At 48.3% G+C, this 27,564-nt stretch overlaps 1 protein-coding gene across 5 annotated transcripts; it reads left to right on the top strand.

The window, feature by feature from the left end:
- Positions 1-8,394: 8,394 nt before the first annotated feature.
- Positions 8,395-26,972, top strand: FLOT2 (flotillin 2). 5 transcript variants are annotated; one of them, XM_024207079.2, is made up of 11 exons: positions 8,421-8,483; positions 11,818-11,956; positions 12,812-12,902; positions 22,197-22,320; positions 22,703-22,821; positions 23,344-23,457; positions 23,568-23,687; positions 25,144-25,358; positions 25,580-25,763; positions 26,125-26,274; positions 26,735-26,972. In XM_024207079.2, exons 3-11 carry the CDS (start codon positions 12,828-12,830, stop codon positions 26,771-26,773), a joined length of 1,140 nt encoding a protein of 379 aa, XP_024062847.1. In that variant the 5' UTR covers positions 8,421-8,483; positions 11,818-11,956; positions 12,812-12,827; the 3' UTR covers positions 26,774-26,972. The 5 variants fall into 5 exon arrangements, with proteins under 5 accessions (XP_024062850.1, XP_024062849.1, XP_024062848.1 ...); XM_024207082.2 differs by lacking the exon at positions 11,818-11,956 and having other exon boundaries at positions 8,395-8,483; XM_024207081.2 differs by lacking the exons at positions 11,818-11,956; positions 12,812-12,902 and adding an exon at positions 15,068-15,158 and having other exon boundaries at positions 8,395-8,483.
- Positions 26,973-27,564: the final 592 nt, after the last annotated feature.

Genomic DNA, 27,564 nt, shown 5'->3' on the forward strand with positions numbered 1-27,564 from the left:
TGAGCGCATGTGAGCCCTTTCCCTTTGCCACCTTGGAGCAGCAAGGGGTGTGGCTACCAGTGGTCCCTATGCTGCCCATTTGCTGCTGCTTTGGTGGTGGTACTCTCTGAGGCTGCAGCTCTGCTCGTGAGCTTTGTTTCTGTAATTCATCAACAGTGGTAGCAACAATAGAAGCAGCAGGTGCCTTTCTCCTGTGTCTGCTAACCGTACTTACAGTGATGATTATGCCTTTATCTGATTTATGCTACAGTTGCAACTGCGAAGTGTGCACAGTGAAGGACAAGGCCTTCGGAGGAGAGGATCTGGGGCCTGGTTCTATCAAAATGTGGAATTGTATTAAACACCAATACATGATGCTGCATCCTGTAGATGATGACTGAATCCGTTGTGGTTATGTGGAATGCTTGGGCTGTGGGCAAGAGAATGTTTATGGCATCTACAAATAATGTTCAGTTGCTCAATATGCTGTCAGTCTACATAAATCCTCTTTGTCAACACTGGCTTTGAGATGGAGTTGATGGATAGGTTTGGTGATAGGGACTCTGACCCTCAAATCTTTAACCACCTTTCCCCATGCCTTGGAGGAAACAAACCTTTGGGGTTACAAAGGATACATTATGTTATAAGGCTGCTCCACGCCCATTGCTGTGTATCTGAAACTACATCATCATGGTTTGCAAGCCAGTTAAATCAGTCCCTTAGCCTGAAATATCCTGCAGGCAGTGGCAATCACTTCCAGTTGGTCTATTAAGCAATATGTAAATCTTTCTTAGAGGACAGGCCTGTTACAGAGCCTAATGAGTTGGTTGTAATGAGTCGTTCAAACATGTTCTAAAACCTGCTTACAGGATACAAGAATAGTATTTTACAAATAGCAAAGGAAGGGGAATTATCCTCTGTTTTTAAATTTGGTCGTTAAACAAGTTTATTTTAACCCCTGATTAGTTACTAATTTTTTTTAAAAGCAAAATATAATTATGAAAGCAGCAGTATATAAACTCTGAATCGCAAGACATGGCAACAGAAATCTGTGGTATCCATTAACACCCCCAAACTGCATTTTCCCACAGCTCAGCCCCAGTGTGCCTAGGATAACCCATCAAATGCAATAGCATGCTGATAATTTTGGGAGGTCAAAAAAGAATAGATATTTTTGTGGAGGATGGATACAGCAATGACTGTTAGCCAAGATTGGTCAGGGACGCAATCCCATGCTCTAGGTGTCCCTAAACCTCTGACTGCCAGAAGCTGGAACTGGATGATGGGCTGGATCACTCGATAATCGCTCTGTTCTGTTCATTCCCTCTGAAGCATCTGGCATCGGCCACTGTTGGAAGACCGGGTACTGGGTTAGATAAGCCATGGGTCTGACCCTGTAGTGTGGCCATTGCTGTGTTCTTGTATATGAATACATCAGTCCTGGCTATAAAGGTCTGTTCTGTATTCCATACTGTCACCAAAGATGGCCTTTGTATTTCACTACCCAGCATGCTATGTGCGATGCAAACACCTGCCTGTTTCCTAAGAGACTGGTTCTGTGCTCGGGGAACAGGCTGAAAGAGTTGGGGGTGCTTATGGATGCCTCATTCTTTCCTGGGTGCTTTGCAACAGGTGTTCAGTCTGGGCCCTGGCTGCACGGTTGTGCCTGTGGTACTAATAACCCTTTGTTTATCTGAGTGTTGAGTGACTGGTGGGTTATTAACATGCCGGGGCAGAGCATTCCATGGACATTGAGCAACCTCTGGGGCAGAGTTAAAATGTCTGTAAATGCAGAACCTTGTGTCCGTTTTGGTTTTCATCCCTGCTGTGTGTCGTTATTAAGATCATAGTTGAGAAGTTTTTGTGTGATAAACCAATATTAGAACATGTTGTGAACAGGTTTATGTTCTGCTGTATTGGGTCCCCTTAGTAATGCTGTTAAAAGAGGTCACTTACTAGGGAGATGGCTCAGAAATATTTTAATTGAAAAGCTTTTTTAAAATAAATTCTTATCTCTGTTGAGGAGGGAATCTCACCATATGCCACTGTCTTTCAGTACTTTTTATAGTGACGTACAGTACCCCAACAAGCAGTCAGCTCTCTGTAACTTCTGTTTGACCAATACAACCCTTTGCTTGATGGCCTTATTTGGAAATCTGATTCCAAGGGTACAGGTCAATGGTGAGTGATAGTGCTTTACTCCCACTCTGTGGTAATTTCTCTGGGTTCCTGCTAAGCCACATATTAGTTATAAAATTACTTCTGGGAACTTTTAAATCCAGACTTGAAGTTCTTCTGTTCAGCATTTGAAAAACTATTCAGGATTTTCTGTGGTTTGGTTCTAGTTTAACCTAAGGACAGCAGTGTGCTATGGGGCACGTCCGTGTGAAATCTGTCCCAGAATCGGATGTCCAGCACTCTCCATTACTGAGGCTATGGCTTCTCTCCTAGGGCACTGGTGCCACTGACGTTTTTCAGGAAAATGCAAAAAGTACTTTATCTAGACAATCAGACTGCAGTTCCCGTTGTGTAAATGAACAATACTGACTGCACTGTTGACGGGTTTATTGGGGTGGCTTATTTCACTTCCCTGAATTTAAGCTATGCGTGGCCCTCCCGCACTCTGCCAGTCATGAATTGTGATCCTGTAATACTTACACACAAACTACATATCCTTCTTGTTACTAGATATCTTACATGAGCAATCTTTAACGTGTGATTGCAGTCCGTAAATAACATCAAATGTATCGGCTTACCTTACTGACATGTCTTTACTCTGCTTGTCTCTTGAGTAATCTGGATTCTATTCAGCAACAAAATGGTCACCTATGTTTGGTGGCAGACCCTTTCTTGTATGTGTTGATGTAAGAGACAGAAGGATCATCCCAATTTTCCTTGGGGAAAAAAAATCACCTTTTTGACTTGTAAACAACAAATATGATATGCAGGTCACAGAACAAATATGGACTCCCATGATCTTCTGACTAACAATGCTTTAATTCCCTAGCTTTGTAGATGGATTAAAAGTTTGTAGGCATGGTATAACAGTAAGGGGGAACAGGCAGCTCTGGCTGTCTTCTCTGCATGGGAGAGGTTTTACCCTTATCTGTTTTGCCTTTGGAATCAGATTTCCACATTTGTATTCACAATATGTGTGTTCCTGAGAGTGAAGTTCTTACACACTTCATGCAGGGTTAGCTGTTTAAAAGGTCTTTAAAGGAAATGGGCTTCCATTTCCCCTAAGATCAGAGTACCATGATAATCGGTTTAGTTTCATAAATGTGATTAGCCAAGAATCTTGAACTGTGACTGGATACAGTACTGTTCTTTCCCTGAAACCTGTTTGTTTGTTACTGTCCAGTACGCAACCTTACAGCCTGTCAAGGTGCATTGCAGTGTGACACAAGACTGAGCCAATCTTTAATACTGTTATTTAGTAATTACATAGAACTAGGTAATCTGCGTTCTTCAGAGAGACTGTCCTTCCCAGGAGGCAGCACTGTAGCCTTTTGCAACAGATGGAATCCAAGGTTTCCTTTGTCAAGTGCTTGTTAAGTCTCCAAAAGAGTTGGAATAGCTTCTCTGCATGTGTGGTTTGCTTAACATTGCCTTAGGGCTTTTCCTTTTAGTTTCCAGGACGAATTTAGTGTGAGATTTTCATGGTGTAATGTTGCACATCTTTGTTATGGCTTGTAAAATTCAAGCCATACTTTGGATTTTTTTTTTTTTTTTAACAAGGCCTGATCTATACACAGAGTTGCACCAGTTCATTCAAAGGTGTGTTTTGAACTCAATTTAGTTAACGGAGTGCAAATGCTGTGTGGATGCTGTCTAGATTAGTTTAAAACTGTCATCAGTTTAGCTTGTTACTGGTGCTAGCTAAACTAGTGTAACCAGTTTTTGATTAATAAGTGTCCAAACAGGAGTTTGCACTGGTTTAACTAACCCATACCATTTAAATTAATTTTAGTTAAGTTGATACAACTTGTGTGTAGACAAGGCTTAACTCTGAGATTCTGACACTGATCTATGCCTAGACTTGACTTCACTGCACTTGAATTTCTTTATGCATCTGTTGTCCAGTTTCATTTTCTCTCCTCCCCATCAATAATTGCTTTTAATTACTAACCAGCTCCCTAGTTTTCTGCACTCTGTTGTTAGTGTTTTTTTGACATTTCCCAGCATGGCTCAGTTTATTTTGGTTAACAAGCCCAGTATGTTTGAACAATAAACAGATTGGGTTATGTGACTTTCACCATTTGTTCTACTTACAGAACAATGAGATTTGGCATCCCTTTTCCCATGCGGGGGAGGAGGAGTAAGAAGAAAGCAAGAGAAGTTGTTTCATATAGGTGAAGGGGGGGGGTTCCTATTCCCTCCTTTCTCCTTGTCCCCTGGGGCCCAGCTCATTTTGATTCTCCTTCCCGTCACCATCCTGTCTCCATGAAGGCACTGGAAGAGGGTGTGTGATCACCAGAGACCCTCCCAATATAACCTGCTACCATCTGTAATGGTTAAGCTCCCAAATGCAGCAGCCAGAGTAGGTGGTGACGGCTCCCATTGTCACGCTCACTCATCAAAGCTAGTTTGATTACAGCAGACAATACGCATCTGTTTAATGGTTTAAACTGCAGAAGGGACCTCTACCTTTGGGCCTCAGTGGGTATGTCTCTCTGCAGCTGGGCGTGTGCTATTTTTAGCTCGCTAGCTCAAGCCTTGCTAGCATAAGTCTGTCAACAGCTGGGAGGCTTGTTTCAGATGTAATGTAGCCACCCTGTGTGTTTCTGGCCTCTCTCCAGATGGGCTTCTGTCGTTTCTTGTATGTGACTCTTAGGGCTGGTCTACACCCAGCCGCTAGTTCGGCGGCTGGGGATCGAAGTTCCGGGTTCGACTTATCGCGTCTGGTCTGGACGCGATAAGTCGAACCAGGAAGTGCTCGCCGTCGACTGCGGTACTCCAGCTCGGCGAGAGGAGTACCGGACGGGGAGCCTGCCTGCCGCGTGTGGACCGCGTCTGAACCGCGGTAAGTTCGAACTAAGGTATGTCGAATTCAGCTACGTTATTAACGTAGCTGAATTTGCGTACCTTAGTTCGAATTGGGGGGTTAGTGTGGACCAGGCCTTAGAGCAGCAGCGCAAAGTGCCTTTTTGGATCTGCTGGAGGCATTTTCTGTATGTATACCTGGAACTAATCATAAACCCTAATTTGGTTCATCTAATCTCATATGAAACAGGCCATCTAGTTTCTGTTGGCTCTGGGAACACTTCTGACTTTAATGCAGGAGCACTTCCCTCTGCAGGCTCCAAGCTGGAATACTGCTGTCTGGCATGAATCCTCCCTCCCTTGGGAATCTGGCTGGCTGCATTCTGTTGTGCTGGAAAAGGCACAGTGGAGGTCTGTACATTGTAGCCAAGTAGCTGTGAGACCCACACTTGAAGAAAAGAGGGGATGTTCTAGCTGAAATAGGAGGTTTCGCTGCCAAATCTCATTGTGCTGGGGGTTGTTTTCCAGATTTGCAAAGTTTTCACATGGGTGATTTGTTTTTGTTTTTTCACTTGATCTTTGGGACCTGGGAAGCAGATGGCAAGATTGTAAATAGGAAATTAGTGTTTAAAGCAATTAGTTCATGCAGCTCATTCTTTTACCACCACCACGGTGTTCTACTGTGCCCAGATGTACAACTTGTATTAAAGAACCAGTCTGGCAATTCACTCCCGTTAGTAAATTCAGATTGACTCTTTCTAGAAGAACTTTATTATAACTTTTCATATTTTCTTTCTGCTTTGGACACTATTCAGAATGATTTTATAAACCTCACCAAATCTGTGCACAAATGTAACTTTCTGTGCTTCCTGGTGAGAACTAGCAAGGGTGCTGCTGCTCATTTTGGAGACGATTCTAAGTAGGATATTTCTTTGCATTGTCTGTGAAAGAAAATAACATCTGTTTGAAGGGACACATGCTGCCATTTCTGCCCAGTGATAAGTACGGTTCTGGGAAGCAGAATCTATCCAGAACATGGTGCTATACAAGTAACAGACAGAAAATGAGGTTAAGAAGCAGCAGAGAGCGTACATTCTGAGAGTCTGGCTAATTAACGGAGCAAGCCAGTCTCCTAGCCTCCAAGAGCTATTAGATGACATTGCTTTGAATCTGTTTTAGGAGCTGTCCTAGCAATCAGCTTCTCTGAGGGCTTGTCTTCCCTACAGCGGCACAGCATGGACACTCCCTACTTCCACAGCAGGGGGGTTTCTAATCCCTCTCTCGCAAAGCTAGGTCGACAGAAGAATTCTTTCGTTAACCTAGCTGCCTTTTCACGGGTGGTTAGGTTAAACTAACTGCGGCACTCAGGATACACAACTTTTCACAGCCCCAAGTGAGGTAACTGGGGTTGATCTAATTATTAAGTGCAGACCAGGCCCAAAGTCTCCCCCCCCCCCCCCCCCCGATTCGGAGGAATAGTCTTCCAGCGGTCATGCAAGTTGGCCTGGAGCTGTTGTCTTGGAGGTGGGAGAATAATGCATGTACAAGTAGTGATCAAAACAAAAATCTAAGCTAGTGGCTCTTAAGCTCACTGGTTTCAGGTCTTAAACCTGGGCATGGCAAAAAGAGTTACTGGAAAAAACACAAAGTTAAGCAACTTGCAAGCAATTGAGTCTGTGTTGTACCTTCAAAGCCTGGGATGTCCTAATATTCCTGAGCCAAAAGCAGCCGGTATTGTCCACAGCTTGGGGTATTCCCCCTGCAAGAATTCAACTTGTTTTTTTAAACTGTGTTGCTTTAGAAGCCTGAAGCATAAGGTGCTTTTGAGATAACACTGTCTGTGTCTGTGAAAAGAAGCCTAGGTTGTTATAATAAATTACCCTGCTTTTGAAACACAGGCACCTTCTGCCTGTTGGATTTCAATATGGCAAACAACAAACATTTTGTAGTACATTTAATAGGATTTATATCGAAAAGTTGCCTTCAGAAAATAACCTTGTGAAAAGAGCTTTGAGCAGAGGGAAAAGGGCACTAGCTTCCTGATTCTACATAGAGAAGGAGTTCACATCATATTTACTATAAAGTATTATCTGTGGTTCTGTACAGGAAACGGTATCCAGCTAACCCACTCTAGGCCCTGGCAGGATTTCTTTGCCCCCCGTATCTTGGAAAGGATTTTTAATTTTTATTTAGTACTGCAAATATATGTGGCTTTTTACAGGACCACCCATTGCTGTAATACAAGTGCTAAGGCATTACAGTCTAACTCAGGGGTGGGCAAACTTTTTGGCCCGAGGGCCACATCTGGGTATGGAAATTGTATGGCGGGCCATGAATGCTCATGAAATTGGGGGTTGGTATGTGGGAGGGCTCCAGCTGGGGGTGCAGGCTTTAGGGTGGGGCCAGAAATGAGGAGTTCAGGGTCCAGGAGGGGGCTCCAGGCAGGGGGTTGGGGGGGGTGAGGGCTCTGGCTGCGGGTGCGGGCTCTGGGGTGGGGTTGGGGGTGTAGGAGGGTGCTCCGGGCTGGGACCGAGAGGTTTGGAGGGTGGGAGAGGGATCAGGGCTGGGGCAGAGGTGCAGGAGCCAGGGAGTGGGACGGGGTGCAGGCTCCGGTCAGCGCTTACCTCAAGCAGCTCCCGGAAGCAGCGGCATGTCCCCCTTTTGCCTCCTACACAGAGGCATGGCCAGGCGGCTCTGCGCGTTGCCCCATCCGCAGGTGCCGCCCCTGCAGCTTCCATTGGCCATGGTTCCCGGGTAATGGGAGCTGCGGGGGCAGTATGTGGAGCCCCCTAGCTGCCCCTTCGCGTAGGAGTCGGGGGGGGGGGGGGCATGCCGCTGCTTCCAGGAGCTGCGTGGAGTGGGGCCAAACCCTGACCCCTCTCCCCGGTGGGAGCTCGAGGGCCGGATTAAAACATCTGAAGGGCTGGATGCAGCCCCCGGGCCATGTTTTGCCCACCCCTAGTCTAACTCTCGCAAATATGGTAGTTGGGTCAGCACTGAATGTACAGCAACCTCAATGGTGAGGAGAGCAATATATAGGGGGGCTTCAGGAAAGATGTTCTTCATGTGCTCTGTCCTGTGGAGTAGCATGCATTTAGCTCGCCTCTACCATTGCATCGGTCGCCTGTTGTGTCAGTACATCACTGTGGTTTCAGGAAGATTGGGGAAAACTAGCAGAAATAATTTCCTCAGCCATGTTCTTCAGCCTCTGGAGGTAGAAAGGCCAGTATTCCAGAAGCTGCTGTTTGTCAGGGAGCTGCTCTCTGCCTTTGCTTTCCCAGGAATTGAGCATGCATTTTCGGCAGCCTTGGGGGCGCTCCTGGGGCTCGTCGCTGAGTGGAGAGCCATTTGGAAGCAGGTTTTTATTTGTAGCTCGCCTAGGGGAGCTGGATCTGGGTGTGTAACTATAACCTACTTGTGCTTTCTGCTTGTGCTGCAGGTGGCTGCTGTGGCTCTGATCTAAAGCAGTATGTGTTCGGAGGCTGGGCCTGGGCTTGGTGGTGCATTTCTGACACACAAAGGTAAGGAGACCTCTCTCCTCTTGCTTGTGTCTTTTGGGTAGGTAAACCTTCAGGCTGCCAGCAGTACCTTTAGGAACATAGAATTGGCCAAACAAGCTCAAACCATTGGTCCCCGTCAAGCCCAGTACCCTGCCTCCAGCCATGGCCAATATGTGGTGTTTCAAAGGAAAGCTCCACCACCCCCTACGATGCCTCTAAACAGTTGTGCAGTGTTGTAGTAGATGAAGTGATGGGAAGGAGCTGAAGATCCTTTTTGGCCCTTGAGGAATGTCCTGAAGCATGAGATCTAATTACAGTCATTTAATGATGGCCTTTTAGGGCCGCTAACACCTGCACAGCCCTCTAAATCCAGCTGTGGGATTCAGCCTCCGACCATCCTGCAGCTGGTCTTTGGGATACTTCAGGAAATATTTCCTGCTGTTTCAAATGTACCATCTAGTAATGTCGTCCTATTCAAAATAGGTGTTGGGGGCTTGTTCCTTCACCCTCGCACTTCCCTGGTCCTTCTCGCATGAACAGAGAGCAACAATACCCAAAGTCCAAAGGTGCAAACCATTCGATGTTTATTGGGGTGAACTTCCAGCAAGCATGATTCCAGTTTCCTTCCTTAGTGTCCCCCTTCCCAGCTCTGATACCACAGAGCCTTGCCTGTGTTCCTGTTCCCATTTCCCCCCCTTAGCAAAACATGATTCCAATTCCCCCACCCTGTTCCCATTCCCCCTTGCTTCCTGATTGACTGCAGACTATATAGTAAAACTTGAGTTCTGCTTAGCTATAGCTTAACCGGTCATTTTACTGAAATTTAACTAACCAATCCTGACACATTGTAACATGGTTATTTAACCAATTATATTCCACCACCTTAATTGGTGTACACCCAACAAAAATTATACAGCAGACAGAAACAATTCCAGAACCAGACAGAGATTATACAGACAAACAATAGGGAAGTGAAGACTACAGTGATAGAACAATACAGAAATGAGGATTTAACATCCCAGCTATTGATAAGTGAGTTCTTGCCAGACAAGATGCTATCAAACTAAGTTTCCTTTTCCATCTTCTAGGCTCTTCCCTTTCTCTGGAGGTGATAGGAATACAATCCTGTCCTGATATTCCTAACAGCCCAATAGCACCTTATTTCAATGTGACTAGTTTGGAATGTGAGGATGTGACCAGACACTTTAAGCAGCTGACCTCTGCTGCTTAGCCGAAGGCCTTAGCCTAAGAACCAGGCCTCAGACTGTTACAGTAAGAGAAGGCCCTTACACCGGCAGACAGTGATTTTTTATTCTTTTATACCTCTGTAACTAGCTAAGTGATAAGAATACACCTAAATTCTTAAAGTATAGGCCTTTACAGACAGGCCTGAATATCTCTATCCTAACACTAGGACCCACATAACCTGGTAGTCTCAGGACAATCTGGCTCCGGCTGCGTTCTCTGTGTAGATGATTTGCGCAGAGATGCCCAGATACCATGGCGAATGATAGAGAGAGTCTACTTTCAGCTGAAGTATTCTTCAGGCAGATATTGTGTGTCTGCATGCCTCCCTCTTAACATTTATTTTATTTTTTCCAGATACCTCAAAATCAAACCAAATTGAGGGGCCGTGTCTAAGTTGAATGTTACTGAATTTATTTTTCTTTCCACATGGCTCAAATCAGTCAGTTTGGGGGAACTCAAGAACTTTCAGTTGCTGTTCCCCTTGCTGTGAGGCGAAATGCAGTGACAGGGACACAGCTGCTGCTTTGCTAAGAGGCTGTAATAGGGGTGCTCTGTCGTGGGGGCTGGTTTTCCTTTGTGGCCAGTTTGGTTGGTCTGTCAGTAAGTGTAGACGCTCTGTTGGCAGAGCCGCATGTCTGACTGTTCTCGCCAAGCCAGTCTTCTTGATAAGGGTGCTGGTGATTTGCCGGTGGCACTGAACATACAGGGGGGAAGGATGGAGTGAGGAGCAATTTCCGTCTCCTCTTACTCAAGTCTATTTTCCTAAAGGTATGCAGCCCTGCGTAGTTTCAAAAACTAACCGTTACTTTGGGATTGGGCCCAAATTTCTGTTTAAAACCAAGGGATTTCCTTTCTCTCCCCATTCCCAGCCATGCGTTTTGCTTGCTGTTTATTATTGCTTCAGTCTTTGAACTAACATGCTGTGATAGTGCTGCTGTTGTCCTAATGTAACTGCTTAGTCTGCAGGTCCATGGGAATGTCACAATAAGTAACAGTCGTAACACCCAACTGACCTGTGTGGGGTTCCTTCACACTTATAAGAATTAATAGGAAAAAGGAGAAAGACGAGACTTTTTGGTTTTGCAATAAGAGTGAAGGCCAAATGGTTCTAGTTAACCTGCGCTGGCTGGCCGGCCTCCTCGCTTGTTCTCTCGTTCGATGTTTTGCCACTGTCAGATGTAGTTAGCATGTTGCTGCCCTTACTGTGCACCTCCAGCGTAATAGAAATGACACATTGTCTTAGCTGTCCGCTTCGGGATACCCACTGGCTCAGGTCGCTTGTGGGCACAGCAAGCACTCATCTGATGCTGTTTGCAAATGATTCACACCACCTGTACAGGACTCTCTTGTGGTGGCTGCCACACTAGGTTGTTACAGTGCCAGGGCACTATAGCACTCCGACTGCATGTGAAGGCTGTCCACTAATGCTTGCCGTCTTAACAGACTTTCTAGTAGCACTCGGGTCAGTTGGGAGAGTGAAGAAAAGCCCAGCTCTGGCGTGCAGCACGGGAGAACTGATGCTTTTGGTACGGTGTGTTTTCAGTGGTGTCAGGCTTTTCCCCAACACCGCTTCAGAAGTCTGACACCACATGAGCGTTGAGAGGAGTTACCCTTTGAACAGATGGCTCCTGTCCTGTGTGTTTAAATGGTTCCCTTTTTGAGTTTCTTGAGAAACCCCAAAGAGAGGCTCTGACACATCATTTGCAGAAGGAATGAACTTATTCAAGGGGCCTGAGGATTTGTCTAAAGAGTTAAAATGTGGGGTGGGCTTGAGGGCAGGGAGAGATTGTAATTTAGTAAATGTTTGTACACTAGTTAGTACAATGGGGCCGTTAGGTGTTGCCACGATATAAATGTTAATCTTTTACTTAAAAAAAGTCTGGGTTACCAGGTCGTTCGTTACACGAGGTGCATAGGCTGGGCTATGTCAACACTGCACTTTCATCAGTAAAATCTTTGTCAGTCAAGGGTTTGAAAAAAACACACCCCTGCCCGATGAACAGTGCTCCCGCCAACAAAGCTACCGCCCCTCGTTGGGGGTGATTTTATTTTGTTGGCAGGAGAGCTCTCTCCTGGCGACAGAGCGGCTACACTGCATACCTTACAGCTGTGCAATGTAGACGTAGCTTTAATTACACACATTCTGGAGAGCTCAGAGGCACCTTACCAGGCATGCCAAGTCCTGAGTGGAGGATTTGATTCTTCTTCCAAGAGCCGATGACCTCCTGAGTAACTCTAAGCACAGTGTAAGTAATGAAGCTTCCTTCATTCACATTTGCCTGAGGGAATGAGACTTTCCTTCTCTTGAACTAGAAAATCTCCACAGGAGGACCAGTCAGAAGGTAAAGCCAGAACAGCTGCAGTTATTGCACAGTTGTCGGAGTGAAGCCCTGGTGGTTCTGAACTGGGAAAATGGAGTAATAATTAGTGCTGGTCAGAAAACAGAATGTCCATCCCATAGAAAATTTTGAGGTTTCATAAAACATTTCATCCCAATTCAGGACAAAAATTAACAGCCTTGGAAATATTCTGTGGACAGAAATTCTGACATTTCAAATGTGGAGGCCTGGAATGGAATGTTTCAGCACATTGGCGGCAGGCCTGGCAGGCAGAAAATGAAACTGACAAGAGCCTTCCAGGTGGGGACTGTCACTTCATGTTCCCAGTGGGAAATTGAATTTTTTTTGGCAAAATTGAAAATTCCCTGAAAAAAATTGATTTTGCAAAAAGGGCACTGACAGAAAATTCCTAAACAGCTGTAGCAGCAATGTCCAGGTGGCGGGAAGCTTTTGTTTTGCAGAATATCTAAATACATGGTTCACAGCCAGAATTACAGATCAAACCATATTGCATTGATACAATCTAAATAAAGCTACTAGGCAGTGGCAACTCCCACTCCCCCAGGCAGAGAGAGACTGGGGTTTGTCTAATGGAAATCTGCGCAGCTGTGTTAGGGACTCAGGAGTGGGCAGCGGGAGACATGGAAAGTGATAGGTGAAAATGAAAACCTGAAAGTCCCGTCTGTCCTTTGCGTTGTGTCTATTATTCTCTGGTAACGGCTTTGTGTATTTGCTGTCCTACCCTTATTTATCGCTGCTCAGACTGTCTTTGGAGGTTATGACCATCCTCTGTCGCTGTGAGAATATTGAGACGTCGGAGGGGGTCCCACTGTACGTAACAGGGGTTGCACAGGTAATAACCCACCAGCTTCCTAACATTGTGTCTAACCTTCTTCTCTCCCTTCCATTTTGTGCAACAGCAGCAGCAGGATAACAGAAACACTAACTTTTCCTCTAGTGGGACAACAACTAGATCTCAACACCCTCCTCTTTGCCCCCTTCTCTGGTGTTTGCCTTCTGGTGCACTCCATAGCTCTGTAGGTAATGTAGAGAGATGCTACTGACGTATTCCAAATTCAGGGCCAGGATGGCTCCTTTCAATAATGCTGCAGACATTCCCTCTTTCCTTTGGGGACACTGTCCTCGTCATGTGCCATGGGAGAACACGAGCATCCAATAATTGCAAACCAAACCAAGTTCAGGCTTATTTGAGATGGGAGGGGCAAATTGTGATGTAGGGTTTTTGTTGTTCAATTTAAAGCCTGTGTGCGGAAAATTCCGAATGTGACTGGCTCATTGACTTGTTCCCAAACTTGTGCTGTGAGATTAAACCAAGTCCTTCTATTTCCCACATGGCGGTAACGCCCATCTTGAATGTTGTTGTGTTTTAAAAGCACAGTATGGAAAGAGTCCATCTTATTTTGCTTCACATTTGACTGATGTTTGTACGGCGCCCAAAGCATCGATGTAGGTGCTTATTATTTATCAGTTATTATTTATCAGGTGCTTATTATTCCTTCCACTGGGCTGAATCTTGGTCTGCTCTAAGAGCTCATGTACGCTACAGCAGAATTGAGGACTCATTACCATATTTGTTCTAGTTCGTAGCGTAGATAGGACAATTAAGTGTTCCCTAACACAACTCCAGCCCTGTACTAACTGTTAAATATAGTCATAGCTATAAACTCACATGGCAGTGATACCCAGTTGTATTCACTGTACAGCAGGATCTGTGTAATCGGCTCCCATGCCTGCATGCCAGTTTAATTAGGGTGATTGCAGAGCGCAGACTCACTGCAGTATATTTGAATGACTTCACAGAATGGTAAAGTGGCCTGTTCAGTGGATACTGCTGCCTACTCATATCCCATGCCTGTGAACTGATGTTCGCTGACATAAACCCTCTGACCTGTGCCTCTTTGATTTGATTCAGAGCTGGTTTGTCGTGGCTGCTAGCCAAGTCATGCTTACTCTCCTATAACTGGTTCAAAATTCCAATCCCTTGTATTCTATGTATCTAAATAGGGGTCTGGGGCACACACGCAGCGCTGTGGTTCTGTCTAACTCCTGACAGGCAGCATCCTCTGTTCTTCCAATCCCTGACCCTCACCCTCCTACACACACAGCTCTGCCATTGTACTTTGGTCCTAACTAGCAAGGAATGAAGAGGAAAAAGGATCAGATTGATACAACCCAATAGCTTAAAGTTCCTGTTTGGCTGATACTGAAGAGTAGTCGTGGCCCTAGAGGGCCCAGGTTCTCCATTTCCATAAACTTTGGGTCCCTGAGGAAATAGGAGACTGGTTGGATGCCTGGAGCTGCCCTGAAGCAACAACCTACATGTGGATTAGAATTACCAAACTCACACACCCAAAGTGGGGCGGCGCTCAGTCCTGGGTTTCATATCCTGATTGCCGGGACATTAGCTATTTCAAAAATCAACTCCTGGCCTGGACAGTGAGACTGGGAAGGATGACTACAGGCCAGGATGTCTTCAAAATGTACTTGTGACTCTTCTCCTAGAGTATTTCTTGATGAATGTCTGAGCCTATGGGGTCTGCACAGGTCTTGTGGTATCTGTGTCGCTACTCCAGTGAGAGAGATGAAATCTGGCTGGGCGTTCTCAATCTGATACTGTACTTTTAAAACTAGTGACACTGACCAAACAGATCATATGCTGCCTTTTTATTGGGCAATTTGTAATATCCAAACTTTCAGATAGGGGGCCTTTGGGGGTTAGCCTATAACCTGCTAGTGAGCTCAATAAAAGGGAAGGGGTCACATTATCTTGTTCAGTCTGGCTTCCAGGCCTTTCTCTGTTTAGAAAATGTCTAAGCGTTATTTGAAAATCTTACTTCCTTGGCTGAAATGACCTCTCTAATTATGAACCGAGTCACTGGACAGCATCCTTTACATTACCTGTAAGGAGTGTGGCAGGTAGCCTGGGGCAGGAGGTAGAGGGGAAAAGCTGACAGTGTGTTACCTGGAAACGTGCAAATGTTCTACGTTTTTTGGCAGGATTTCCCTAGAGATAATGACGTTACAGCCCAGGTGCGAGGACGTAGAGACGGCGGAGGGGGTAGCTTTAACTGTCACAGGTGTGGCACAGGTACAGTAACTCCAAACATCATTTCAGGAATGCATGCCTCTAACCTACCTCCTCATTTTTTCCTCTTACAAGGGTGCTGTAGTCCAGGAACAGAGGTTATCTGCTCTGAAATGAATTCTTGTATGACAACAACACTGTCCCTGTTGTCGGTTCATACGACAGCATGTCCATGGAGTGAGGGAGGGATGTGACTTCTCCCATCCTCCACAAAATCATTGCTTCTTTTCCAATGTTCGGTCTCATTCATTCATGCAGCATATGAGGTGTGTATTGGTGACATGACCTACTTCTAAAAACTGTAACATACCACGGTGCCCCTTGAGCTTGATCTATCATTTCCCAGAACTGAACCATTTTGTTCTGAAATCACATCAATCCTGTTGCTTTGCATTAATATTAATAGGCATTAGTAGAGCATCATAATTCTACATGATGATTTACAGAGTTTAAAGAAAGACTTAGTCCCTGCATATAATGTGTGTAGTGTTCTTTAAAAAGAAAAACACAAGTCTCTTATGCTTGAATTGAATTCTGATTGTGCCAGAAGGCTCACTACAATGCTATTGAATTGTATACTCCTATTTTTCATAAGTTTAAAAATCAGCCAAGAAATTGACTTGGGGTTTATTTCTGGCATGCAAGGTCTGCTTCCTGGAGAGTGTTTGCGGAGGGAAATGTCAAGTTTTGGTATTGAGTTCTGCTGCCAATTCAGGTAGCAAGATGCCTCTTAAGAGAAAAAATAAAAAAATAAAAATGGCTGCTTGCAGCTCAGCACAGCCAGTCTTTCAGTTGGACATAAACTTAGACAAAGTGGTTCATGCAAAAATGGTTTTCAAAGTGCATTTAACTGCAGATTTGTACATGGTTCCTTGTATAAACAGTGTGTGTGTACAGTCACATCACGGTGAAAGGAAAAGGATATGTCCTTTTTCTGTATCATGAACAATTAGTCTGAGGAGTTTTACTTTGTGTTTTTGGTCACGTCAGTGTGTTGTGGCCAGGTGTCAAAAAGCCAGATGTTCACGCTGCTAGCAAGGGACAACATCATCTACTTGTTTCACACCTGTTGGGAATGGGGACTTGAGTGAATTTCACTTCCATTTCCTAGAAATGTAAGTAGCAAATGGCCTTAAACCCGTGAAAGTCTGTCAGTCTACTGCCTTGTTCTAAAGTGGTGGTGCAGAACGTCGTCTTTATAACAAACATCAGCACACTGGCATTCCTGGACTGTCATGCGCAGCAGAATGGTTGTATGCATGCCTCAGTCATCAAAAGAGAACCTATATCCGCACTGATGCTTCAGGGAGAATAGTCATGTGGTTAGAACATGGGACTGGGGATCAGCAGATCTCTTCCAGGCTTTCTGTATGACTTTTGGCAAGTCATTTAACCACTATATGGCTCTCTCTCTAAAATTGGAACAGTACTGACCTACCTGTCAGGGGGCAGCAAATTAATTCATTAATGTCTGTAAAACTCTTTGAGAACTTCAGATGGAAGGTGCTAGCACAAGGCAAACGGCTGTTGTTGGTTCTTATATTTCAGTCTTAGCAAATCATTCATTTCCACTTGACTGCTAACATGTTCACATAACCACAGAATTTCCTGCATATTGGGCTAAAGTGAGGACCAAATGCAGGTAGTTGTGCACGTCACATTGTGGCTTCATCTATCCAAAGACACTCTTCTGTTTTCATAACCACTGTCTAAGTAGCCCACCCTCACTCTGATCTAATTCTGCAGCATTCTTTCCTAGGAAATCCTGCTTGCCAGTGGCTTTACTGTGGCAATAGTATAATGGAGAGCTGACTACGATACCAACTGATGGAGCGTTTGCTATGGCACAGGCTGCTGAATGTCTCATTTTAAAATCCAATGCAGAGCTCACTTGATTTATTTTGTATCCTCTTGTAGCGGGGTGGCTACCCCGCTCCTGCCTGAGGGGTTTAAAACAGCCCTGGCAGAGGGCTGGGGCAAAGGGAAAAGCTACTGGGCTGATTGGGGAAGTAGCCACAGCTGGGACGCCCCAATCAGGCCCCAGCTGGCCTGTATAAGAGAGGCTCGGAGCCAGGAGCCCAAAGAGTCTCTCTGCCTTCAGAGAGAGAAGGGTCTGGCTGCAGGGAGCTAGACAGGGTACCTGAGTGGAGCAGGGCTGGGGAAAGGCTGAGGAGCTCCAGCCTGGATAGCCCCAGGCTGCGGCCTGGTAATAGGCCAAGGGGTACTGGGGGTTGCAGAGGGCAGCCCAGGGCTAGGCCAAGGCAGCAGGTCCAAACCCAACCTTGCCGACGATGAGTGGCCTATACTGCAGTCTGCCCCAGAGAGTGGGGGCTAGTTGGTGACTGGCAGTGGCCTTATCCTGAGGTGAGGTGGGGTTAGTGGGTGGGGATTCCCCTGGGAGGGGAGACCTAGCATGTGGGTATTGCCAGGGGGCAGCACCCAGAGCAAGGGGCACCGGGGTCCTGGGAGGGACACTGGGGCCAGAGAAGAGGACAGGTGGATCACTGGCCTGCAGAGGGTGCTCCAGAGGCTGGTGAGCTAATTCCCTGGACGACCAGCAGGAGGCGCCGCAGGGGTGAGTTCGGACCTCTTACACCTCCCATAGCACTCATTGCTCTTTGCTGCCAAAACCAGGAGCCCCAGTAAAAAATGTGTTGCTACCCTCCGGATCAAGAATTAATTTTAAGTGTTTTTAACTGTTGGGGTATAATTGTAAAGGACTCCTCAGGTCACATGTAGCTCCTGTGGGTTTTAAGCATGGGGTGCGGAGACCTACAAAATAAGACAAATATTCCCATAACTTTATGAAGTTCCAATAGAAAGGCTTTTAAAGTAAATCAGCTCTTTTCCTTTGTGTTGCATCATTCCACTGTGGTATTGTACTAGTGCATGAAGATAGAAAATGACACTGACAAGAAACTAAAGTGGAACTGACTAGTTTGTTTGCCTTCTCCAAACTAAGGCATGCAGAAAGCAAACAAAGGATCTTACTAGGGAAAAGTTTGATTCTTTGTTTTGATGCTCTAGAGTGTTTGTAACATAAATAAGGACACTTCAAAATGCATGTCACTGGGCAGTGACCCTTTACCACTTGGTAGCACATCACTTTCTGTGTCAGTGGGGTGCTTTGGGACACATGGGGATTGTGCCTTGGGTGTTGTAGGATTGCGCTGTACCTTTACACTGAACCATGCGGCTGGCTGGCTTGTGCCTATGCTCATTTAATGCCAGTTTGACCTGGGGGTGGCAATATTGATCCGCTAACATGGGACTCTTTTTGCAGAGGCACTTTGACTTCACACCCGCTGAAAATTCCTTTAATTGTTTGAATGGTATTTGAAAAAAATCACATGCTATGGCTGTTCCCTGTGTGACAGACTGGGGGTATGTGGGGGTCAAATCGTACACTCCCATTTGGTTTTATGAATGGCATTTTGACTGTAAACTTCCTGTCACTTATGTATTGTGAGCTCCATCCAAGACATGTTGGAAAAACCAGTCTGATCCTGACAAGGGCACTGTGCTTTGCTAGGGGGTGGGACACCTCCTAGAGGGTCCTCAGCTCTAAATGGTGGTTCTGTACAGAAACAAGGTACAGAGAAGAGCAACAGAAATTATTAGGGGGATGGAACAGCTTCTGTATGAGGAGATTAAAAAGACTTGGACTCATCCATTTAGAAAAGAGATAACCAGGGGGAGGACGATAGAGTCTGCACAGTCATTAATGATGTGGAGAAAGTAAATTAGGAATTGTTGTTTTACCCCTTCATGTAACAGAAGAACCCAGGTTCACCCAATGAAATTAATAGGTGGTGGGTGTAAAACAAACACAAGGAAGTAATTCTTCACACAATCACAGTCACCCAGTGGAACTTGTTGCCAGGGGATGTTGTGAAGGCCAAAAGTATAACTGGTTCAAAAAAAGAATTGGATAAAGTCCTAGAGGCCAGGTCCATCAATGGCTGTTAGCCAAGATGGTCAGAGACACAACCCAGGCTCCGGGTGCCACTAAACCTCCGATTGCCAGAAGTGGGACTGGACAACAAAGGATGGATCACTCGATAATTGCCTTGTCGTGTTCATTCCCTCTGTAGCATCTAGCACTGGCCACTGATGGGAGACAGGTTACTGGTCTAGATGGACCATTGGCCATATTGGGTTGGACCATTCTCATATTCTTATGACTCCAAGATCACTTTCTTGAGTGGTATCAGCTAATTGAGACCCCATCATTTTGTACGTGCAGTTGGGATTGTTTTCCAACGTGCATTACTTTTCACTTCTGAACATTGAATTTCATCTGCCATTTTCTTTCCCAGTCGCCCAGTGTAGTGAGATCCCTTTGTAACTCTTCACCGTCAGCTTTGGACTTAACTATCCTGAGTAATTTAGAACTGTCTGCAAACTTTGCCACCTCCCTGCTTACCCCCTTTTCCAGATCATTTATGATTAGATGTGAGGGTCATTTCCTCTCCCAGCACTGGGCCTGTCCCCTCTGCCTGGGCAGCGTGCTGAAGCACTGAATATTGCTCCCCTAGGTGGTAGGGTGAGACATCTAGGGAAACACCTCCGAGAACTTCTGCAGCTGCACCCCGGAAGCGCTTCATGCAGCGCTCTGAAATTGTTTGAGGACTCTGAGTCAGAATCTCAGCCAGCGGTAGCTGAGTCCATCCTCTTCGCAGTGCTGTGAATGTGGCAGCGCTGCTGAGAGACATGGCCCAGCGGGGTTTTGTTTCTCGTCAAGGAATGAGGCCCTCCACCACAAGATGCCAATTCAAGGAGCCCCGAGCAACTTGCCAGCTGCTCTAGAGTCACCTCTAAGTAGCATGAGAAGGTGCAGATGGCACAAGCTGTCCTCTGTGAGTGGCAGCCTGTGATGCGTCCCGGGGCTGCAAGGCACCTTGCTGCCACCTGCCCTTGGCGTGAGGAAGCCTTGTCTGTGTGGTTGTGGATCAGCTCCCTGACTCCACCAGCCAGGCCTCGCTCTCGATGCAGGTTAGCAGTAGGCACCCACCATCCCCGGAGTGCCCGGAGAGGGAGCGCCCAGCCCCTGATCCACTGAACACTGAGTCCCTACTCCCAAAGGAACAGTACACACCACTTACTAGTGTTCGCCCGGGATCACCGCTCCCCTTGACACATAGCACGTAGTGAACACAGCACATTTATTATGGAAGGGCAGAGATTCAAATGATAGAAAGTAATTACACTGGAAACAAATGGTTACATATACAGCAGAATCATAACCGGCTTGCTAGTGTGTAAAGGTAACTCACAAGGCATTCCCCTGTCTCCTACAGGACCGCTTGCTCCACATCCTTTTCCCAGCGTTTTCAGCCAGGATGGCCGAGATTACCCCCCCCCACACACACTTCATAAAATCAAAGTCTCTGGCAACTTGTCTTCACTGCCTGAAGGATGGCAGAACGTCTCTCTGCACCCCCCAGATACCTTTGATCTTCACCTGAAAACAGTGTCTCCCCCCCCCCCCTGCATTTACCTCTTCCTGTTGTTTTCCTTCTGAAATCTCCGCAAGCTCTTCATTAACATTTGACTCAGTGTGCGAATAACTCTCTGATGTAAGACACACAGTGGTCCCCTGGGAGAGATGGCTCCCCCTTGGGTCTGGAGAAGCCTGTTTCCAGGCACACTGCCTTTAACTAGCAGGCCTAGAGAACGTCATTCTTAGAATATCACATAACTCCTCAGTCTTTTTCCTACCTCCATCTCAGTGGTTTTTGTGAGCATTTGACACAGGCTTTCAGTAGAGACCTTACCCAACATTCTTTCAGTGACCCCCTCCTCCTCCCCCCCCGGGGATCCCTATACCGCTGGGTACCCCCGTGCCCTTTGCTAGCTGGCCTCAGGAGATCCCTGGGGCACACAACCCATGGAAACTTCAGGTCCCAGCAGTGGGCTCTCAGATTAAGATGGAGCATTGCATGTTGGGATCTATATTTTCCATGGGCTGCAGCTCTGTGTTAACAAAAAGCAGCCACATGCTAGATGACCAGAACTCCCCGGCCACAGGCTGTTAGCACCGAGTGGCAGCAGCTGCAGCGTGTGCCCAGGGTCTCCACTGGCTAACGTACTCCGTAGGGTTTGGATTTAAACGAGGTTTATCTTAAGGGAACATGTCCCATACCAAGAGAACCATCTTTGATGAGCCCGGCGGGAACGTGAATCTTTGATGATCTTAATGGAGAGGCTGTTGGGAGTTGAAAGTTGAGTTGTGTGTTACTGGAGAGAGAACCGTTCCCAGCTTTGCAAGAGAGCTACTGACCTGACCAATGACCTTGTCACGATAATTGGGGCGTCCTGGGTCAAACTTCCTGCCGTGGGCAGGGCAGAGCCCAGCAGGCTCCGTGTCTGACGCCCGCCCCGGCTGCTGTTTCTCGTTAGGAACGTTACGTGGAACTTTGATTTCCAAGTGCTCCTGGGACAAGTCCGGGTTGTTCTCGTTCTCTGGCATTCCTGTTTGTGGACGGGCTAGCTCTAGCGAAGGAAGAGCGAGAAGCAGGAAGGTAATGAAATGGGATTGTACATTGCTCCTTGGGTATACCCCTTCCCCATGTGTTTTGGTATCTGCATGGTAATTGTGGCCTTGGTCAGGTCACCTCTGCAATATTTGTTACCTGTTCAGTTTGATTGGGTACAGTCGGTGTGCGCCCTGGACCAGCTTCTGGCATTGGCCAGTGGAGTCACCTACTATCGCTGGCACTGACATGGAGGTAACTGCAGTGATCCACCTGCAGAGGTCAACTGTAGTCATGGGTTTGGAGAGGTCTGTGTCTCTGCTCTCTATCACTGCTCGCTCTGCAGCAGCCTTTCCTTAGCAGCAGTGACTGCCAGTGCTCATTCAGTTGTGTCTCCTGCAGTCTTGCTGTTGGTGTTCATGAAATAGCCAAGTCCCTTGGAGTGCTTGTAGCTTGGAAGGACCTGACAGTCTGGTGGCAGTGCTGCTTCTACTGCTGTTGCTGGGTGCCTGTCTTCCTCTAGACTGACCTTTATCTCACTGTGTTTTTTTTCTCCTGCCTCCAGGTGAAAATAATGACAGAGAGAGAGCTTCTGGCTGTGGCCTGTGAGCAGTTCTTGGGGAAGAACGTCCAAGACATTAAGAACGTGGTCCTTCAAACGCTGGAGGGGCATCTGCGATCCATCCTAGGTGTGGTGCAACCAGCGCTGCCACTGATGTCACAGTAGCCAGTGCCTTGAATGGCGTTTCCCCTCTGTCTGTACACCTCTCAGTGGCTGCTGCCCTCTGGGTACTCGAGAAACAAGCTAGTACAACTGCTCTTCGTAGTCGGAGTGTCTGGCATCTTCCTCCTCATGTGAAGGTGTGAAATGGAGATGTAGGCAGGCCTGGCGAAGCCTGGGCAAACGGTTGTGCCGTCACGTCCAAACCTGACCCCGCTTCTCCCAGCTCTTGAACAGCCGGGAGATAAATGGGGCCTGTTGTTCTCGGGTACTTCCCGAGCTTACCGCCCGCCTGTTGTGCTTTTCCCATTGTCCGTGCAATAGCGCTTTGGCTTTGTTTCCTTTTCCAGGCACCCTGACAGTGGAGCAGATCTATCAGGACCGGGATCAGTTTGCCAAGCTGGTGCGGGAGGTGGCAGCTCCAGATGTGGGCCGCATGGGCATCGAGATCCTGAGCTTTACCATCAAGGTACAGCCGGGCAAAGGGAACCCCACAGCTGGACGAGGGGAACCCACTGGGCCAATCGGCAATGCTAATGGGGCAGTAACCTATCGGTCCTGACTTCTTTGAGGCTGACTGATTTGGAAAGGTCTCTGTGGGATTTACAGTCTGCCTGTGCCTTGCTGGAGTTTCCATAACAGCAGCTACAGGCTGGTATAAAATATGGACCATACATACAGTTCTCTGTATGCAAAGAGCTGGAATTCAGCGCCCCGTCAGGGCCGGCTGTAAACGTCGTGTGCTGCCAACTGCACCACTAAGGAGTCACAAGGGGGTTGCACAGAGAGCTTCTCTATCCTCCTCTGTGTGGTAACCTTCCCCCTTTGGCACCTCTCTAGTTCTCAGGCAGGCTGGCAAGGCAGGTTTGCATATCCTGGAGCGAAGTGGCTGCTGTGTTATCGGGAGCACTAGGCGCTCTGGGAAGGAGGGGTGGGCTCCGGGATGGAATGACTTGTGCTGGATGATTTTGAAGTCTCTGCCTCTGTCTAGGATGTGTACGATAAGGTGGAATATCTGAGCTCTCTGGGGAAGACTCAGACAGCCGTTGTTCAGAGAGATGCCGACATTGGCGTGGCAGAGGCTGAGCGAGACGCTGGCATTCGGGTACGTTCAGCGGCACTCTCCCAAAGCGAGTGTTGTCCCTCAGCTGCTTACCAAGGCTGCTGACGTCCTCGTGCGCCTAACTGAGTGTGTGGTGTGATCCCTTCCTGCAGGAGTCGGAGTGCAAGAGGGAAATGCTGGACATCAAGTTCATGTCAGACACTAAAACGGCCGATTCCAAACGGGCCTTTGAGATGCAGAAAGCCGCCTTCAGCCAGGAGATTAACATTAAGGTGAGAGAGTCTGCTTCCCCCGGCTGGACTTCTGACCTGGAGATCAGTAGCAGGGGTTCTTCCCGGCTGCCCTTCTCCGGGGTCTGTGGTTAGTCGTCTTCTCTCCCTTTTTACACCGATACATGCTGAAGAAGTCGCTTGTCAACCAGATTTGTAGACTCTACATTCCAGGTTAGTTGCAGTACTGGCAAATCCTTTGAGTAAGAAACTAGGTTTCCCAGGCCTGGCAGTTCTGCAGATGTGATGGATGCTTAGGGCTGTGTGTACTGCCTCAGAAGGGAGGAAGAGAAATGCTAAGAGCACCTGAACTGGCAGGTTCGTTAGGCACAAGGTGCAAGAAGAGGTGGGGTCAGTTTCCCAGTTGGACAAGTGCTGCCTTAGCATGAGGTTTCCCAAGTGGGTCCAACTGGAGCATGATGAGGCGCTGGCCCTGATGTGTCCAGGTGCTTCAGAGTCCACCACTAGCTCCTGGAGGGGGGGGACGAGGGGCTGGCACATGGGGACAGTCTGCTGTGGAGAGAATGTGGGCAAAGCTGAGCAGTTGCTGGCCCAGCACAGTTTTGAGTGCTCCTCACAGCACGTTCCTCCCCTCCCGTATCGGGGGCTAGCTGGGACTGGTGGAGAGCAGAGTGGACAGATCGCGGGCTCCTCCAAGCCCTGCCACGTCGCTACCTCGCTGCGACTCCAGCTCCTGTCAGATTCCCGTCCGAGAGGGAGGGAGCGTCTGCTTGATTTCCCAAGAGAGCAGTTACTGCTTCTCTGCAGGCTCTTGCGCTTGGGCACTATCGCCCTCTCAGGCCGAGGCCACTCACTCTTGAGACGTTCCCAGGCCATCCCGTCTCCTCTCCGCCAAGGTCCTTCTGTTTCCGTTGCTGGTGACGGCCAGCAGTGTCAGTGTGTTACTGGGTCAGCGGCCAGGCTTTTGTGTTCAGTCAGTGTTAAGGGTGGGCACGAAGAGCCTTTATGCTGGAAATCCCAAAGTGACTTTGTGGTCTCAGTTGCAGTGGTGAGGGAAGAACAATGCTGCTGCTCTCCTCAGAGCCAGGTTCAGAGCTCCTGCTTCCACTACAGATGCAGACATGGCAAACTCCTAAAATAGCCCAGGGAGCTGCCGTCCTTCCCCACACTGGGGAAAGTGAGGGCAGCAGCTGCTGCAAGGGGAAACTGTCACCTCTAGAGCTTGCTAACTGGGTGAGGGAGGGAGGTTCGGAGCAAGTCTGGAATCAGGGGACATTGGAGAACAGGGAGCACTGTGCTCCAGCCATCCATTAATCACTGCTGCTGGGGCAGTCGCTTGAGCTCTGGATTTGTCTAGAGCAAGATAGCCAGCGTCCGAGGAGGGGTTCCCCTTCCTCGTGCCTCTGCGGTCTCAGCTAGGCGTGGGCAGACAGAGCGAACCGCTTTGTGGGCTAAGCCATTGGAGTCCAGGCTGTGCTCTGTCCCGCTCTGTGCACAGACTGCCGAGGCCCAGCTGGCCTACGAGCTGCAGGGTGCCCGGGAGCAGCAGAAGATCCGCCAGGAGGAGATCGAGATCGAGGTGGTGCAGCGCAAGAAGCAGATTGACGTCGAGGAGAAAGAGATCATCCGGATGGACAAGGAGCTGACCGCCACCATCAAGCGTCCGGCAGAGGCCGAGGCGCACCGCATGCAGCAGATCGCCGAGGGCGAGAAGTGAGTGGCCGAGCGGGTACAGGTGCCCAGACTCGGCTGGCAGCATGCTAAGAGCCTGAGTCGCACGGCTGAGTTGAGCTGAGCCCTGCATTGGGAGCCATGGGGGTCCCAGCATGCTGAGCTGGCCCAGGGGGCTCTCGAGGGCCCCGCTGTCCACAGCAGCGCATTGCTAAGGAGCAGGGCTCTGGGCTCTTTCCAAGCAGGGGCTGTTTCCTTTCCAGGGTGAAGCAGGTTCTCATTGCGCAGGCCGAAGCAGAGAAGATCCGCAAGATTGGCGAGGCAGAGGCCTCTGTCATCGAAGCCATCGGGAAAGCAGACGCAGAGAAAATGAAGCTGAAGGCAGAGGCTTACCAGCAGTACGGCGACGCGGCCAAGATGGCTCTGGTGCTGGATGCTCTGCCCCAGGTGAGAGGCTCAAGGCTTCCAGCGGCTTTTTGCCACTCGATGCTGGTCGCTGAGCCAGTCGCTCTGCAGGGTGGGGGCCGTGGGAAAGGGCAGTGAAAAGTTAATGGAGCATTGGCTCTGCTGCACCTGTGAATCGCACACAGCACCATGCCAGCGCCTGGTGGCTAAGTCCTGGGCCAGATCGGGTGCTCAGAGCCTTCCTGCCAGTCAGGCACCGAGGGGGACATGCTTGCAGGTGCCCTTTTATGCCTGAACCTTTTCGAAGTCTGGCCAGCAAGTCTGCAAGCAGCCCCCTCCTGGCCTCCTGCTGGAGATGAAGGTCCCTGGTTCATTCTGGTCTCCTTCCCCTGCGCCTCCACAGATCGCTGCTAAGGTGGCCGCTCCGCTGGCTAAAGTGGACGAGATTGTTATTCTCAGTGGGGACAGTAACAAGGTGACGTCCGAGCTGAGCCGTCTGCTGGCTGAGATCCCTGCGTCTGTGCATGCCCTCACTGGCGTCGATCTGTCCAAGGTGAGCTGGGACCAGCGGGGCCGTCACATGGGGAGCTGAGGCCTCTTCCCACTTCAGGGGACCTGCCCTTAGCTCCCTTTGTGGTTTGTTCCATATCTGCAGCACCGGTTAGAAACCCCTTTGATCCTACCCCTCCCCATGCCCTTTGCATGTTGTCGGACTGAGGAAGCTCTGACCATCCTTGCTGGGGGGTCACCATGCAGAGTTGGTGGCCCTACGCTCCTGGCCAAGTCATGGCTGCAGTTCCTGGAAGGGAAGGAGGGAGATCCCTTCCCATGATATGCTGGGGGAACAGGGAGGGGGCTTTCAATGCACCCTCCACGTCTCAAAGCTCAAACACATGTCTTTGATGTCTTCCCCTCTCCCTGCAGAGTCTCAGCCCGAGAGCCTGGTGCTGGCTCCCTCGCCTTCTGTGTCCCACTGCCACACTCCTAACAGCTTCTCTCTCCCCATCCTGCAGATCCCCCTGATCCAGAAAGCCACGGGAGCCCAGGCATGAGGCTGGCCAGTCCAAAGCTAGTGAAGACAACCCCCTGTTATGCACTCTTACATCAACTGCCTTTAACACTTGGGAAATCCTTTTATATCAAAGACAATTGGAAGTTCATTTTTAAGCTCTGGTGCCTTATTTTGTAGGACCAGAATGATGCATGTTAAATTGGTCTTTTTTTCTTAAGGGGAATTTATTTTGTAAGTTTAATTGTGTGTTGTATTAGTCTGGAGTGTCGATTTGAATCCTCGGTTATAATTGGCAGCTTGTCTGGTCTTGCAATCTTGGTGCCTTGAAGTTCTCTGTCCTCTGTTTGGAGCTCAGGGGCCGAGAGGGGTGAGCTGGAAGCCCGGGGGCTCAGGGAGCATCCACTGGGGCAGTGAGGAGCGTAGATGGAGGGGCTTGCAAACTTCTTCCTTAGGGCAGAAGCCTGTTTCTGCAGCGCTCCCAGTGCTTGGAGCTGCTGGAAGAGAACCCTGAGCAGGACGTCCTCTTGTCTGCCCGAGTTACAAATGTGATCTAGCGAGTCCCACGTCCTTGCACTCACAACTGCTTTTTTGGTCACCCGCTGGCTGGCCTCCCCTGTACACTACCCCCAAGGCACGCAGAGTATAGCAAGACTGCACTGAGCCAAGCCCCAGGACCACGCTGAATTCTGAAGGGCCCAGTCTAGGCTGGGGGTTGAGAGAGGAGCCCACCCTCCGACGACGACATAGCCAATGCATGAGTCCTGTCAGCCTGCCGAGATCTGCCCAGTCTGTTGCTATGCCATGCTGCAGCCCGGGGGCCACAGTTCCTCT

The sequence above is a fragment of the Terrapene carolina genome, unplaced genomic scaffold, assembly GCF_002925995.2.
Source record: "Terrapene carolina triunguis isolate 2854851 unplaced genomic scaffold, T_m_triunguis-2.0 Scaffold231, whole genome shotgun sequence".
Lineage (NCBI taxonomy): Eukaryota > Metazoa > Chordata > Testudines > Emydidae > Terrapene > Terrapene triunguis.

Bases quoted from the DNA above. Each gene is read 5' to 3' on its own strand.
- FLOT2 (XM_024207082.2), top strand. From the start codon at position 12,828: ATGACCATCCTCTGTCGCTGTGAGAATATTGAGACGTCGGAGGGGGTC. The intron at 23,458-23,567 runs GTACGTTCAGCG...CCCTTCCTGCAG, and splicing joins AGCGAGACGCTGGCATTCGG to GAGTCGGAGTGCAAGAGGGA. The intron at 23,688-25,143 runs GTGAGAGAGTCT...CTCTGTGCACAG, and splicing joins GCCAGGAGATTAACATTAAG to ACTGCCGAGGCCCAGCTGGC.